Source organism: Myxocyprinus asiaticus, chromosome 24, assembly GCF_019703515.2.
Source record: "Myxocyprinus asiaticus isolate MX2 ecotype Aquarium Trade chromosome 24, UBuf_Myxa_2, whole genome shotgun sequence".
Taxonomy (NCBI): Eukaryota; Metazoa; Chordata; class Actinopteri; order Cypriniformes; family Catostomidae; genus Myxocyprinus; species Myxocyprinus asiaticus.
The window spans coordinates 31445859-31463085 of NC_059367.1; the positions used below are offsets into that span (position 1 = coordinate 31445859).

The 17227-nt window shown below is 37.2% G+C and overlaps 1 protein-coding gene across 2 annotated transcripts in view; it reads right to left on the reverse strand.

Moving 5' to 3' along the window:
• The window catches only part of tbc1d10aa (TBC1 domain family, member 10Aa), a 44795-nt gene that overhangs the window by 8825 nt on the left and 18743 nt on the right, over window positions 1–17227 (reverse strand). Inside the window, exons 2-4 of one of the 2 annotated variants that reach the window (XM_051652993.1) lie at window positions 5860–5959; window positions 329–436; window positions 125–231 (exon numbers count right to left, since the gene is read on the reverse strand). In XM_051652993.1, coding sequence (XP_051508953.1) covers window positions 125–231; window positions 329–436; window positions 5860–5959 — 315 coding nt within the window. Of the gene's footprint in view, window positions 1–124; window positions 232–328; window positions 437–5184; window positions 5299–5859; window positions 5960–17227 lie in introns of those variants that run through there. The other variant, XM_051652994.1, reaches the window with a different exon arrangement.

The window sequence follows — 17227 nt, forward strand, 5'->3', positions numbered from 1 at the left end:
GAGGCAGTGTTTAACCGTGGGACTATTTTGCAAAACAAGCACAGCAATTAATATAATACAGATATGTCTTTTGTTAGGCAATTTAATAAAAAATAAAAAAAAACATAAAATTGCAAAGACTAACCCATGACCTCCTCGGGACACAAACATCTCGTGGAAGGGGAACTGTCTGTGTAGATCTCTCTCTATCACATCTATCCACTTTGGGTCTCCATCCATGCTATCCAACTCCTGCTCAACAACACAAGCCACATGATGTTCACTTAGCCAAAAAACAGTAAAAAGTGCATAATGATATAAGATCATTGTGACCACTATAACTCAGCACCTTGAACTTCCCAGCATTCTGTTCTCTCTTCACTTTTCCACCCGACAGGTAGAGCCAAGCCCTGCCTCGCAATGATGGTGGGATTCCTTTTTGACATCGCAGTCTCACCTGTGGGTGACCAGATCTGACCATCACACACTCATGCAGTAATATTCAGATAATGGGAATCAACATGCGTTCCCAAAGAGTACACAAATCTGAGACTGGGCAGGTGTCTAGATGTCAAATCTAAATTGCTGTTAGACAAATTTGTCAGCCTCCATTCACCAGTTAAGAAAAGCCACTGGACAAATCTTTATGGCTGTAAAACAGCCTAGTCTCTGCTTGCATTAGTGGACAGTAGGCATGTGACAATATTTAGTAATACGGTATTTCACGGAATTAACATGCACAATATTGTTATTTTGGACACTTCAATATACTGTAAATAATTTGACAAACTTTTAACCAAATTCTTTTGGCTAAACCAAGTTTTTTTTCCATCAAAGAATCAAGATTCACAACACTGTGTATGCAGCATAAAACATGCGCACTCTGATGTAAACAAAACCAACTTGGACGAGAAGAATGGCTGGAGGAGGTACACAGCAGACCTTCCACATTCTAAAATGGTTAAGTCAGAAGTGTGGAAGTATTTTGGGTTCCATAAAAAATGCAGATGGATTGTTGGTCGAAGATGGTTTCCCTTTGAGTAAAACATGTATCAGAAATGTGGCAGCAAATTACGGGAACACCTCCAACATGCTCGCTCATCTGGGGGACAATCATCCCGTGTAATTTAGCGAGATAAAGGTAAGTTGTGACAGTTCTCCTCATTTTTCCAAACTGTTTTTGAAAACTGAGAGACAAAACTGAACAAAGTCACAACTAAGACGACAAAGAAAGTGAACTTTTGTTGCCATTTGCAAATAATGTATAGCTTGCTTTCAACTGGCCGAAAACTCTGCCAGATACACAGTAATGTTTGCATCTTGTAGTAACAACTAACAGTTGTAAGCAGCTAATTCTAAGTCCTGTAATTAATAATGGAAAAATGGCTCAATGGTGATTTCAATATTAAGTTAAAGTTGGAACGAACACAATTGTATGCTGCCGTAATGTGAGTGAACTTGCGGTTATTACATTTGTAGCTAGCGCCTATAGCTATTTATTAGCAACTGGCTTGTTATCCAGAATAGCATGCACACTATATTGTTGTAGCCTAGTAGCTGGCTCGATAAAATAAGTCTAGCCTTACTTTAACATTAGCCTCAACAAGATAAGTTGTATGTCTGTAATGATCAGTGTCCCCGTGGCATAATGACCATTTAAATTATTAAGACATCAACTTAATGTTATGTTTGGCTATTTATGGCATTGATGGTAGTTTTTATAATGTTCAGGGTTCTTTTCAAAGTTCTTTGTTCTTTGTTAATTTCAAAGGCCAGTTTGATATTGAAATGGTATTTAAACATATTAAGAAAACAACAATAACGTTTGTTTATTTTTCAACCTGTTTTTGTAATTCAATACAGTGATAATACCGTGTACCGTGATAAAAGCTTCAGCACTTATTGTAATGTGAAAATTTGATACTGTCACATGCCTATTGGACAGCAATATGCATTCAGTAGGGATGGGAATCATAGCAAATTAATAATTCTGGTTCCAAAGATGCCTAATAATTCCTTTAATACTTTTGAGGAAGCAGACGACTAATAAGAGACATTTGTTCACAGATCAGACTACACACGTCACACTGCGTGTTTGTTGTTACATGCAACCAGCGAGGACAATGCAACAGTGCAAGTGTTGTCTACTTATTTTATTTATATTTTTTTTGTGTCACAAAACTGTATATGCAATTTCACAATTCAGCAAAAACAATTTCATTAACACTTTATTTTACAGTTTTACATGTTACTATTATTAATAACACCAATATGCAAGTACTTACAAAGTAATAACATGATAGTTTATTATTACTACTCCTCAGTAATTACTTAGCAATAACCTCTTCAACTCTGCAGACCCGCCAGCAGGTCCAAAAGGGGGTGCTATGTCACACAAAAAGTTTACGCTTAAAATGTTCTAGTCTCCGAATACATAAATCAGGCATGTGTGGTGTCGTTTGAAAGCTTAGAATCCGAACTTTTCATAAATAACCATCACGTTTGCAATTATGTTATATAAAATAACAAAATAAGGCGTGAAATAATTTGCATCACAAATCAGTGCCATCAAGGAGGTCATGTTGTAGAAATACTAATATGAACATAAGTCTTTCAAATAGCACTTAAAATAAAAATCATATATCAAATGAAAGCTCTCATTCTCAGGAATGTGACAATACACAGTGTATTTCGTTGTCCTAAAACCACAGTTAGAACGATTTTCAAAACAATCACAAAGTGAAATAGGATATCTAAGACATCAAATACAAATGTTATATCTGCTTTTACCTTAGGCAGTTTTCTAAATAATTAGCCATTTTTTTACTTGTCTGTGAGATTGCTTGAGTGAATAATCTAATGTTATATCTTAGATGTACAGAACAAAATATGTGGTCCAGCAGGAAAAGCATGCGAAACAAATAATAGTAAATGTGTTACTGATTATTGATGATAAAATGGTAAATAAAATACACCATAACAAATGAGATCTCAGCTTTCTAATGACACCATTGAGCTTCTAGTCCACTCAGAAGCCGAGATTTTCAATGAAACAATGGGGGTGGTGCATGAACTGAAAATTAGATTGAATGTCTATGGACGAGCACATCTGTGAGGGCTTAAATGCATTAGAGCGCCACCTACATTTCAAATCGGCATTTTGTGACGGAAGGGGATAGTGTAAAAATAATTTTTCTAGTACTTGCTACCATGTAGTGGAATAAATAAGACTTTTTGGAGTAAGCTGGAATGAACAGAACCAGAATTGCATGCTCACAAAGACACCAAAAAAGGTTTTGTTTTGTAAATTCTATTCATCATAAGACTGTAAACATAAACAATATTATTTATGAATAATTGGAATCTGAATATAGTCCACAGTATGTGTAAATGGTGAGCTTTTAAATTTGAGTGTGATAAAAAAATTGCAGGTAGCAGCCCAAAAATGCCCCAGAGTTGAAGAGGTTAAGTACAAAGTCAGAAGTTTACAAACACCTTAGCCATATACATTTAAACTCAGTTTTTCACAATTCCTGACATTTAATCATAGAAAACATTCCCCGTCTTAGGTCAGTTAGGATCACTACTTTATTTTAAGAATGTGAAATGTCAGAATAATAGTAGAGAGAATGATTTATTTCAGCTTTTATTTCTTTCATCAGAAGTTTACTACACTTTGTTAGTATTTGGTAGCATTGCCTTTAAATAGTTTGTACTTGGGTCAAAACATTTGGGTAGCCTCCACAAGCTTCTCACAATAAGTTGCTAGAATTTTGGCTTATTCCTCCAGACAGAACTGGTGTAACTGAGTCAGGTTTGTAGGCCTCCTTGCTTGCACACTCTTTTTCAGTTCTGCTCACAAATTTTCTATCGGATTGAGGTCAGGGCTTTGTGATGGCCACTCCAATACCTTGACTTTGTTGTCCTTAAGCCATTTTGCCACAACTTTGGAGGTATGTTTGGGAACATTGTAGATTTGGAAGACCCATTTGCGACTGAGCTTTAACTTCCTGACTGATGTCTTGAGATGTTGCTTCAATATATCCACATAATTTTCCTTCCTCATGATGCCATCTATTTTGTGAAGTGCACCAGTCCCTCCTGCAGCAAAGCACCCCCACAACATGATGCTGCCACCCCCATGCTTCACGGTTAGGATGGTGTTCTTCGGCTTGCAAGCCTCACCCTTTTTCCTCCAAACATAACAATGGTCATTATGGCCATACAGTTTGAATTTTGTTTCATCAGACCAGAGGACATTTCTCCAAAGAGTAAGATCTTTGGCCCATGTGCACTTGCAAACTGTAGTCTGGTTTTTTATGACAGTTTTGGAGCATTGGCTTCTTCCTTGCTGAGCAGCCTTTCAGGTTATTTCGATATAGGACTCGTTTTACTGTGGATATAGATCCTCGTCTACCTGTTTCCTCCAGCATCTTCACAAGGTCCTTTGCTGTTGTTCTGGGATTGATTTGCACTTTTTGCACCAAACTACGTTCATCTCTAAGAAAAAGAATGTATCACCTTCCTGAGCGGTATGATGGCTGCATGGTCCTATGGTGTTTATACTTGCATACTATTGTTTGTACAGATGACCGTGGTACATTCAGGTGTTTGGAAATTGCTCCCAAGGATGAACCAGACTTGTGTAGGTCCACAATTGTTTCTCTTAGGTCTTGGCTGATTTCTTTTAATTTTTCCATGAGTTTGAAGGTAGGTCTTAAAATACATCCACAGGTACACCTCCAATTCAGTACACCTCCTATTAGAAGCTAACTGGCTAATTGTCTAAAGGCTTAACATAATTTTTGGGAATTTTCCAAGCTTAAAGGCACAGTTAACTTAGTGTATGTAAACTTCTGACCCACTGTAATTGTGATATAATCAACTAAAAGTGAAACAACTGTTGGAAAAATTACTCATGTCATGCACAAAGTAGATGTCCTAAATGACTTGCCATAAACTATAGTTTGCAAATACTAAATCTGTGGAGTGGTTAAATAATGTTTTAATGACTTCAACCTAAGTGTATATAAACTTCTGACTTCAACTATAAATACTCAGTAACATAAATGCAGTAAAATAATGTATGACCACAATTTCTTGTTTGTGTGGCACTGTATACCTGGTAGTTAATATTTAATAGCAATGAAAGAAGCAACGCAGGAAACACTGTCAGAGTATTTAAGTACAGATCCAGAAACTAACCTTATAAAAATAATTCAGATCTAGCATTTTTTTTTTCCTCAAATGGAACCGGTTCTGAATAAGTGACAGTTCTTAATTCCCAACCCCAGTATTCAGTCTTGTTGCTTTTAATCTCTGTGTGACACAAAGACAAGCACACACAGTATAATACAGGCATGCAAACATGAAGGCCAACAAAGGCCGTTAAGATGGCCTCTGGCAAAACTCTTCCATTGTCTTTACCTGAAGATGACTCTCTCCCATTGGAAGCTTTATAAAGCTTAAGAGAAAAACAGAGGTGAACACTTGCAACACTCACACTATTAAATACACACACATCTCTGAAGACCATATAAGGGTAGCTGATGTGATATTTGACTTGTCCAGGCAGGGCTGTGTTGAAATGATTGTGTCATGGTGTCATTGTGCTGAGGTTTTTAATTAATCCACGCAGCTGAGGGACTGCCTTGGCAAGTCAATGAGGGAAAGAAGAGAAGTAGGAAGTAAAGAAGAGACAGGTGGAGACTGAGTGATTTAATCTGGTTTAAATGTTTCAATGTACACCACCTGTAATGCTTAAGCATGTAAGGACAAACTGGAAGTAACCCTAGCATATCATCTATCAGTTCCTGGGAACTTGTAAATGAAGACAATTGATTGCTGACCAATATAAAGAATGCCAACTACAGTGCTTACCTTCTTGAATCTTTTACTGATCCATTTGTCCCAGTGATTCAGCATATCCAACCATTTCACTTCTCTGTGTCTTAACACTTCCAGAGGCACATCTTGAGCCCTAAGTGTGTGTGTGAGAGAGAAATAATAGGAAATCAAAACTTGCTAAACAAAGCATAAAAATAAAATAAGAAATCTGTCATCATTTATTCACCCTCTTGTTGTTTCAAACCCATATGACTTTCTTCCAAGGAACACTAAAGAGGAAGTTTAGCAGAATAGTAGACACACGGGCAGTCAAACTCCAAAATGGACAATGAAAACATTCAAATGTATTACAAAAGTAGTCCATATGACTTGTGTGCAAATCTCACGCTATGGCAGAGGGTAAGATGTTCAATTACATTGTGGTCTGTTTTGGAATATATTGCACAAGTCACTTGGACTAGTTTTTGGGTACTTTATGGTGCTTTTTTTCCCTCACTGGAGCTTGATCACCCTTGGTCGCGCTATGATTTACTTAAATGGAAAAGAGCAGTGTGGAAACATCTGTTCCCCTTCACTTCAACATAAGGAAAAGAGATGCATAAACATTCTGGTTAACTTATTTTGTGTTCCATGGAAGAGAGAGAGTCACATGGGTTTGGAACAACTGGGGTGGGCTTTCCTTTAAATCCTATTCCTTTAATCTATAATAATAAAACCTCAGGAAAAGCATGAAATTTTCCCATGCCAAACTGTGCACTAAGGCTGGGCGATATGAGTACAAAAATTATATCTTGATATTTTTCAGCCTATTGACGATCACTCCTCTCTCTCTCTCTCTCTCTCTCTATATATATCTCGATAATTAATTATGTATTTGCTCTGAAATGGCTCATAAGTTGTTGTTTTTTTAATTAGAGGAACCATCCTTTCTTCCAAACAGCCATTGTTGCCAAGTAGACTCTATATTTTAAAGGTACTGAATAAAAATGTTTTTTAAAAAACTGAATACATGTTTCCCACATTTTTTTACTAAATGAACACAAGGGAGAATGAGATTTAATTATTTTCAATGATATGCACATTTAAGTTTATATTTAAATACAATGATACATAGTAGCTTAAGAAAATGCATTATTTACCATCACATATTTTTACTATTACTAAAAAAATTGCAAAAACCATTGATTTATTTTTGGAACCCAGTTGAATTCTGCATATTAATGCATAATACTAAATTATTACTTTGGGAACCTTGTCAAGTTTATTAGGCCTATTAAAATATAATACTGAATTATCAATATTATTTTGAGGATTAGATTTGTTTATATTCAAGAAGGCCTAATATATTTTCTGTCCTATTTGTTTCACCTTCAAAAGTGCTGTGTATTTTACGGTTTACAATGTTCCACATCTGGTGAAACGCTGTCTGTCATCACCTTTTCTGTTATACTGTGCCGTCAGTGTTTGTAGATTTGTATAATAACTTGTCATGGTTACTAATGTTTGGAATTGCGCAAATGCTTGAACCTGCAGTACCTTTCTTTCTAGAGGCGAAATAAAAACTATCACTTCACTGATGCCTTGTGGTGTTTGCTTTGACAAGTGAGACTACATTCTGCATGGAGCGGAACATTTCAGATGCAGATTTAAAACATCAAAAACAAGGTATTTATACAGTACACTACAGTACACGCTGTCATATCATTATAAAAGTAATTAATTTGTTGACTAGATGCTGCATTAGGAGAGAATGTCAATATGTTTGCCGACAAGGCTGAGAGGACATTAACATTAAAGCTAACCTCAAGCGGTTAGAACAATGTGACAAAAATACACGCAAGTCCTACTCAAATGTTTAAATGTCACGATTGTTACCATCTATTACCATCTATTTGCATTAGTTTATATCCAGCTGGTCATGTTTATGCATTGGTTTGCCAGCTAAGTTGCATATTTAAAGCTAGTGACGTGAAAAAGCAAATTAATGTCTTCATGCAGCTGAGAGAAATGTATAAACAAATCAGAAATGCATCTGATTTCAATAAAAAAAAATAAAATAAAAAAAAACAATTCTGCACAGTAATACGAACGCTAAAAAAGGCTAGAAACAGCATAACAAATACAGTTTAATAGAAAGCAGGTGTCTTAAGATGCTTTTAAAGTTCTCTTTAATTAGACACATCATTTAAAAAAAACATGCTCCTGCACGAGATGCTGAATAAACAAAAACAAAGGGAAACAAAGACGTCTGTCTAGCGTGCGTTTACATAGAAAAACGATGTATGCAAAAGCGTTCGGTGTGAACAGCCCCTTACAATTGGTGGAGGTCTTTGGCCATTGCGTCTTGCTCTCTTATAAGCGTTTCTCAGATTAAGCAATGAGTTGTTTAAATGCTTTGTAAGGAAAGATGTTCAACTTGGAAGTATGTGTCTCGAGATTCTCGCGTTCAGTTCCAGTCTGTTTTGTTTCGTCTGTTTGAACAGCCCCTGGCCTGGGCTCATAGTCTGAGCCACTTCACCACCGAGTTCAGCCGAATACCACTGCTATCTGTGAATATTGCTACTCTACATACAACTGTAATGAATAAATAACAATTTGGTATTTCACTGTTATCTAGCTTGAGTCTGGAGTAGTAGGAATCAGTGCAAATGTAACACCATGTGAACTGTCTATTGAAGCGTTTCCCCCCCTCATTTTACTTTTGACTTAACATTTGAGAATATGGACCGACTAAAACGTTTTATTTATTTTATGCAAATAAGTTGAAAATGAAATGCTCTTTTTTAACAGCCAGGATAGGAATGTTCTATGCGATAATATAACTGTGCTGAATGGTTTATGTATTTATTGCGCCCTCTTGTGGATTAAGGAAACAATGTCAATAAAAAAATCAGCTGACTTTAAAATTAAAATATTAGTTCATATATATATATGAATATTTATATATTTATTTCATTTTAAAAGTACAATACATTTTCATGGTTCAATCAGTACTGTTTATTTTTCATTCATTATCAATTTTTTTCTATCGTTTGATTAATCGGTTATCGGCAGATATTGCCCAACTTAGTTATCAGTATTGGTAAAATCCACTATCGGTTGACCTCTAGCACAGACTGCATGAAGTGTGCAACATTCCACACTCTGTTTTAACAGTTGAAAAAGTGCATCATCCGGGTACTCATAGTACACTTCTTTTTGTTGAATTTTCCAGTGTGAACACTATTTGCACTACTTACACTTCAAAATGTAAAATAATGCAGAAGTGTGCCGTTTGGGACGCATCACAAATTTAGCCTTTTGGAGTTCACATACTGTATGTCCATATTGACATATTGATCTTTTTTGGATTAGTCGTGGATCATGAAATTAACCTGCTGATGCTCTTTTTGAAACTTAATGGCCAAAAAAAAAAAAAAAAGAAGCACAAAATCATTGCGATAATGTAATGAATTCTGGCACCAAGACATTAGCAGCAGGTCCTTTAAGTCCTGTAAGTTGCATGGATCGTACTTGTTGGTCCAGCACATCCCATAGATGCTCATTCGGACTGAGATCTGAGGAATTTGGAGGCCAAGTCAACACCTTGAACACTGTCTTTGTCATGTTCCTCAAACCATTCCTGAACGATGTTTGCAGTGCGGCAGGGTGCATTATCCTTCTGAAAGAGGCCAATGCCATCAGGGAATACCGTTGCCATGAAGGGGTGTACGTGGTCTGCAACCATCTTTAGGTAGGTGGTACGTGTTAAAGTAACATCCACATGAATGCCAGGACTCAAGGTTTCCCAGCAGAACATTGCCCAGAGCATCACACTGCCTCCGCCGGCTTGTCTTCCCAAAGTGCATACTGGTACCATCTCTTCCCCAGGTAAACGATGCACACGCACCCGGCCGTCCCCATGATCTAAAAGAAAACGTGATTCATCAGACCAGGCCACCATCTTTCATTGTTCCATGGTCCAGTTCTGATGCTCACATGTCCATTGTAGGCACTTTCAGCGGTGGACAGGGGTCAGCATGGGCACTCTGACCGGTCTGCAGCTACGCAGCCCCATGCACAGCAAGCTGCGAAGCACTGTGTGTTCTGACACCTTTCTATCATGGCCAGCATTAAGTTTTTCAGCAATTTGTGCTACAGTAGCTCTTCTGTGGGATCGGACCAGATGGGCTAGCCTTCGCTCCCCACATGCATCAATGAGCCTTGGGCACCCATGACCTTGTCGCTGGTCCGCCGGTTGTCCTTCCTTGGACCACTTTTGGTAGGTACTAATCACTACATACCGGGAACACCCCACAAGACCTGCTGTTTTGGAGATGCTCTGACCCAGTCGTCTAGCCATCTCAATACGCTTGCCCATTTTTCCTGTGTCCAACACATGAAATTCAAGAACTGACTGTTCACTTGCTGCCTAATATATCCCACCCCTTGACAAGGTCCCATTGCAACTTGTGGTACACCGATCAGGAAATTTGAGGCCGATACCGTTTTTTTTTTTAAAGTGCCCTTTGCAAAACTTTTTCAAGTTATATGCTGCAGTTATGTTTATGCCCCATACAGTAAAATTACAGTAACATTTAAAATCAAAAGTTGTATTAGTTAAAATTAATGCAATATGAACTAACATGAACTAACAATGAACAATGGTATTTTTATTAACTAACATTATGATTAATAAATGCTGTAAAATTATATTGTTCATTGTTTGTTCATGATACCTAATGCATTAACTAATGTTAAAGAAATTAAACTTTTTCATTAAGTTTGACCAAAATTACATTCAAATTACTTAAATTGTGAATTGCTAACATTTATTTGTATTGCAAACAGTTATGAACAGTTCTGCTGTCAATATCAAAAGGTCATTGTGACACACTGGCAACAAGTAAAAACCATGAAAGCATCACACACAGCAGAGATACTTTCAAAAATAAGAAATATATATCCATAACAAGCTCTAAAACTGCTCCAGTGAGAAATCATTCATATCTATGATTTATTTACTGTCTTTGGCATCTTGTTGTAACACAAATCACTGATTGTTAAGCAAATGCATGAAGACACGGTGCCGTTATTTAAGGTTAAACAGTTATATCTGTTATTAGTGGCATTGTGACCAACATTGGTCTGATTTAAATTGGGATCTTCAATTAAATTGAGAATAGCGCTGGGATGAGTGACTGATGATGAGATATTGAGAGCACCTGCAGAGCTGCATGTTTGATTGACACCGAGAGTGCTCATGTTTGCTCAAAAAGTCTCTATCGCTCCACACAATGTCTGATTGTCACTTGTACTCAGATTTGTATTCACATGTTTCTTTGTTGTTTAATTAGTTTTTATACATGTTAGCAGCCTTTTTATCCTCTTCTTGCTCACTGTGCAGTGAGTCAGAATTAGGGTTGCAAAGGGGCGGAAAATTTCCGGTAAATTTCCAGAAACTTTCCATGGGAAGTTAAGCTGGGGAATTTTGGAAATGTTAGAAAAAACTTTGGGCACTTGGCTATATGCTGCTGCATCTTTGTGGCATTCTTAACATAGGTCTTTGCACAGTATTTGCAAATGTACACCTTTCCTTCTACATTGGCTGAAGTGAAATGTATTCACCCATCAGATGGCGCACGTGGCATTCTTCTGTAGAATAAGATCAGAAAAAAGCTTGTAAAAAACACTAATGCAATGCCATGCACAGATATGTAAATAGTTAGCTAAACAATTGGAATATTCTGGAATGGTAAAATTTTTTTACAATTAATGCTGGACAAATGAATAGAAATAGGCTAGGTGAATAGATGAACACTCCTCAATCAGCATGCTAAATCAAACTATAACCTATGTTCTTGTATGATAACAGAAAACTGGCTAGCAGAAGGCAGAAGAAATAGCATCACAGTTGAGCTAGCTAGCACCATGATAGCTAGCCTCTTAATTTGTCAATGAAATGGTGTTATCTAGCTTACATTTAGCATATCTGATTTACTGGCTAGCTAGCTACTGTATAAACACATTCTGATTTAGTATTTGCTAGTTAAACTTTAATACCATAGATCAAATATATTTACCCTAGTAATATCATCAAAACTTACTTGACTGGATATAGTCCTTGGGCTCAAATGCAGTAGTGTGGCTTCAATAGTCCTGCTGTAGTAAGTAGCCTGCAGTAAGTAGTGTACTGTGTGCATGTGATTGAGGAACGCGCAGGGTAGAATTTGCATTAAATCTGGTTGTTTTAACCAAGATTATGCTGCAAGATGTTTTTTTTTTTTTTTCAAATTACATTTAAGTTCCCTGTTATAGGCTAACTTGCAATTTTGCAAATTTCCAGTTTATTCCCATATATTCCCATGGAAAGTTTCCAACTTTGAAAAATCCCGGGAATTTTGCTACCCTAGTCAGAATTACTACCGTAATGACTCTAGAAAATGGGCAACTTAATATTCATACACGTGTAATTCTTACACATTTTTAAAAACAAAACGGCATATTCATGTGAATTACATCATGTCTGAAAGGTTAAATTTGTGAATGCTTAGAACTGCCAACAATTCGCCATCCAGAGGCCACACTGTCATGCGTCAAGAGCTGAGAAAGCATTAATTCATTAGAGTAGCAGTGTATGTGTGATTCTAGGCATGATCGTCCGATCGCTGATCACAGATTTAAGATGAAGATCGGCTGATTTCGATCGGTGCACCCCTAATTGTAACGATATAATCAATGTTATTCACTTCACCTGTCAGTGGTTTTAATGTTGTGGCTGATCAGTGCATATGAATTTTATGAAATCTTAGAACTGTAACTAATACAAAGCTCACCAAGATCTCTTGCCAATATTTCAATTTCTTGGCATGCAAAACTACAAAACACAAGGCAATTTCAATCTGATTTCCCCACACACCTTCTGCATTTGATAGTCATGTTATGAGATGCATAACAACAGGAAAAACTAGTGGTTTAACAACAATCCACAGTTGCAGCATATCGCTCCAGACAAGGTAAAACAAGCTCAACTCTCAGAAACTTTAGGAGAGACTCAAACAGAAACAGGTTCATGGCTATTAACTAGTAACTAATACATTAGACATTTACCAGACGCTTTCATCCAAGGTTGACTAATTTATCCCGACAATCTCCTTGCGAGCAACCTGTGGTTAACTACTTTGCCCAAAGCTAAAACAGTATGACCTGTTTACAGCTGTAGGGCCCTATGAAATCTGTTTTATTGTTTTTAAAATTCCATTTTATTTTTTCTGAATTCCGTGCTTTAAAGTTTAATACAATTTTAATAAAAAAAACGAATTAAAATGAATTAATAGAATTTTAATCAAACAGAAAACAAAACAATTATTGTATAAGACAAAATCTGTATAAGTGCTTCTATACAGATCCTCTCTACACAATCCAAAACACAATATTGGAGTTATTATTTTTGTTGTATACAGAGCTAAACAGCAGACCATCACAGTATTAATGAAAGCATTCATGAAAACTTGTATTCAGTACAATAGCATTAATGCTTACATTTTACAAAACAGTAGTAATATATTTCTGTAGCAATGTCTTCAATTTCACACGTCTAGAGTTTATATTATGACATAAAGCCGAATGAAGCCATTTGCGTTTGAATGTTTGTGATGACAGCTTCACACCTCCAGATATGCAGTTCGCTAAATGGATTAAATGTACTTATTAAAACGCAAAAGGCTGCGATTTAATTATATAAATAGTAGGGCTGCACAATTAATAAAAATAAAATCGAAATCACAATATATTTTGGGCTGCGATTTAAATAATTAAATATAGTATGCTCGCTTCAGGGCTCCAGACTGCGACTAAAATTGTTTTGCAAATGCGACCAAAAATAATTTATTGCAACTATAATTTAAAATCTAGTCACCACTGGCGACAGTCGGGTTGTGTGCGTTCATATGTGGTTTAATCAGATATCATCTTGTGAGTTATTGAATACATCTATAGAGCGTGCGCCATCAGTGTGTCTCGCGCCGCTTTTCAACCATTCTGTTGTGGTGATGAGCTCGCTGCACCGCACGCAAAAACAAACCCAGCGCGAGAGTTGTAAAAAAATTCTGAAAAGATTCTTTTGAACCGGATCTTTTTCATGAATCCCCCGAAAAGAACTGAGGGTTTGAACTCAGGAGCTCAGGTTAGCAGTTTGAATCAGATTTACTTTCTTAGCAATCAGCCGTCAGTGAGCTCACAACTGGGAATGCAGACATTTCAAAATAAGAGTCCCCTGTGTATTTCGGGCTTCTTTATAATTAAAAGTCCTGTATTGTGTACCACTTTTTTCTCCTGGTAATTATTGATTGGGATTGGAGTAGCACAATACATATAAACTTTTACATATAGACCTCACTACTTTAGCTGTCTCTGGGCCCCCAATGTCCTCATCCCTGCCCAGTTTTGAAGAGACTATTTTGACTGTTTAGAATTTTATTTTTATTTAGTTTTTTTTTTTTTTTTTTACAAAGTACTATTGGTGCCAATGTGGAAAGTTAAAAAAACTACACAAAAATATATATTATACAATTTCATAGCCATATCATACCGTGTAAGCTACGTACTATTATCCGGACCTTTGCTGGGAAGGAAATGTACAGACTGGACCTCTTGTAACTTCAATTGAGTTCCTCTGCTGTATACTGTTTATTAAACCTCAGATTAATGGTTTATCAACTGTCTGATATTTTTGTCTGATATTTTGTAATATTGTGCTTCAGTAGGCTAATTCTGTGGCACATACTGCAACATTAAATGTTTAATTTTACAATCTATAGCTGTGGAAATATAGTAACATTTGATTTATAAGTCATTAAATTGGCGGTTGTCAATCCAGTTTATGGCGCATTATCGCCACCTACTGAGCTGAGGTGCGTTCCAATCCGCAGGGTTCCTACGCAGTGTTCACTGCTCCCTACTCATTGAGCAGGGGATCTGCTGAAGTCCACTTCACTTGACAAAATTCGTTCATTTGTAATACCCTGCAACGTCATCAGACACAAACAATGCTTGGAGTAACGCTGATCATGTGGTTCAAGTAAGATGACACAATATACTTGTGTAAATTAATATAAATGTATTATAAATAATCTTACATCCACAACCCTCTACAATGCGAGTAAATCACTCGCATATGCGACCAAATTTTACGCTAGGCAACAAAAAAAATGTCTTTAATTAGCCAATGGCTAGTAAATTGTCCAATTTCATTCACCTGTGATTGAGTTAGAAGCAAAGAATAAGTTTAGCGCAGATATAATTTCAATGCCTGCTCAGTCCGCTTTACGCACCGTCGCTTGGCTGAGAACGCCCTCTGTCGTTTTCTCTCAGATACGCACACTCAAAGTGAGAGAGAGTGAGAGAGAGGCTTACACATGCCATGTAAAGAGAATTGACATACTAGATCTAAATGGTTTTCTTTCTTTATTGTGCTGTGGTTTTTGTTGTTGTTTTTAATGATCCGTTAATGTTTTAAATTCGGTAAATGACTGAAAATGTTCGTTTGATGCAATGTGCTGTGCAAACCCCTGCCCAGTGAGTGTTAAAGGTATTAATATAAATGGTAACAATATAATTGTAACAATATTAAATGTAATTAAAAAATTTAACAATTAACATAATTATAACACTTGCTGGAGGACGTGCTTTTTACAGCACTCGTCACGCATGCAAACACCCGCGCATTTGTCTGCTTTTACAAAGATGGATGCAAAAAAGTGAAAATTCCAGTCTGAGCAGAAAATGCTTGATAATTTTTCATTTTCAAGCACAACAAAAAGAGTCCAGTTCTGTGCAGACAGAAGACGGTGACTGCACTGGCGAACCCCAGCCAAGCACGTCAAATGTGGCAGAAAAGATTGTGCATTTTGAATCAAAAAGTGTCATGGAAAAGCTAAAGTCCCAGACTTATTGGCTGTCGGACTTTGATTGGTTTTTGTATGATGAGGAGGAAGATGTGATATGCAGGTACTGCCATAGAAAACCTAGCCTAGTTGGTAAAACGGACTTGGTATCAGGGTCGCGCAGTTTCAAATGTGAAAATTTCACAGCGCACTCAAACAGCAAACGACATGCAGCGTGCCGTGATAAGTGTGATGGATTCAAGCAAACACCCTGAGGAATCTGTGATCGCAAAAGGCTTTCAAACTCAAAATAAAAAGAATGACAGCGCAGAGAGATGTGAGCTTTCTGTGAAAATGAATACAGCATATATCGCAAAGGAGGAATTGAGTTTCACTCAGATGAAGCCACTAATTCTGCTGCATTGATGCGTATGATAACGATGTCCATTGCACTGAACTCATTTCAAACATTGCTGCAGATTTACAGGATATAGAGACAAATAAAGTGAAAGAGTCCAACTACATATCAGTCATGATTGATGGTGCAACAGATTCTTCTGTGACAGAAAATGAAGCTATGTCAGGTATTTACATGATGGGTTGCCAGTAATTCATCTCGTCTCTATCACAGAGCTGTCACATGCTCATGCTGATGGTGTGACTGACTGCATTCAATCCTCAATGTCAAAATTTGGATTAGATGACTGGAAGCAAAAGCTTGTTGGATTTTGTGCTGATGGTGCAAATATGAACATGGGCCAAACAGCTGATGTTGTGGCAAAACTGAGTGTGAACAATCCAAAACTGATAGACATTCACTGTATGGCTCACAGGCTGGAGCTGGCACTTCTTGGGGTTTTGAATGAGGTGAGCTTAGCGAGTCGTGTAAATGACACCTTGCACTTAATTTGGAAAACCTACCATTTCAGCCCAAAGAGCACTTAAGTTTGTGAAGGACTTGAATCTAGGTTCTACAAACCAAAGCCAGTGAAAGGAACATGTTGGGTGCCTCATTTAGACAGGGCACTGAAGGTCTTCCTGAGAGGAAAAGACAATCTTGTAAGCCAAGCTAGGCAGTATGCAGCTGTTGCCATTCACATGGAGAATTTGGCCCAAACCAGTCACAATGCTGACATTGCTGGTAGAGGGGGAAAAGGTTTTCAAAACCCTGAAGGATCTGCAGTTTGTTGCATTTTGTCATTTCCTGGCTGATGTGCTGCAGCAACATTAAGTCAGACTCTACAGAAGGCAGACCTCATCCTACCAAGTGCTGTTGCTGCAATTGAGAGCTGTTTCACCAGTCTTGACTACATGAAAACCAACCCTCTCCCAGATGGTATGCTGGAAACGTTCATCACACAATGTCTGGAAAAGCAAACTCCTGGTGCTCATACCACAAATTTTCAGGGCATTGACTTGAGAGGGGAAAGAGACAGTCTGATGGACAATCTGAGACAACAGATGGAGCATGCATGTTCAGCCTGTGACAAACACCTTCATGCTAAATTGGATAACCTGCTTGGAGTTAACAAAGATCA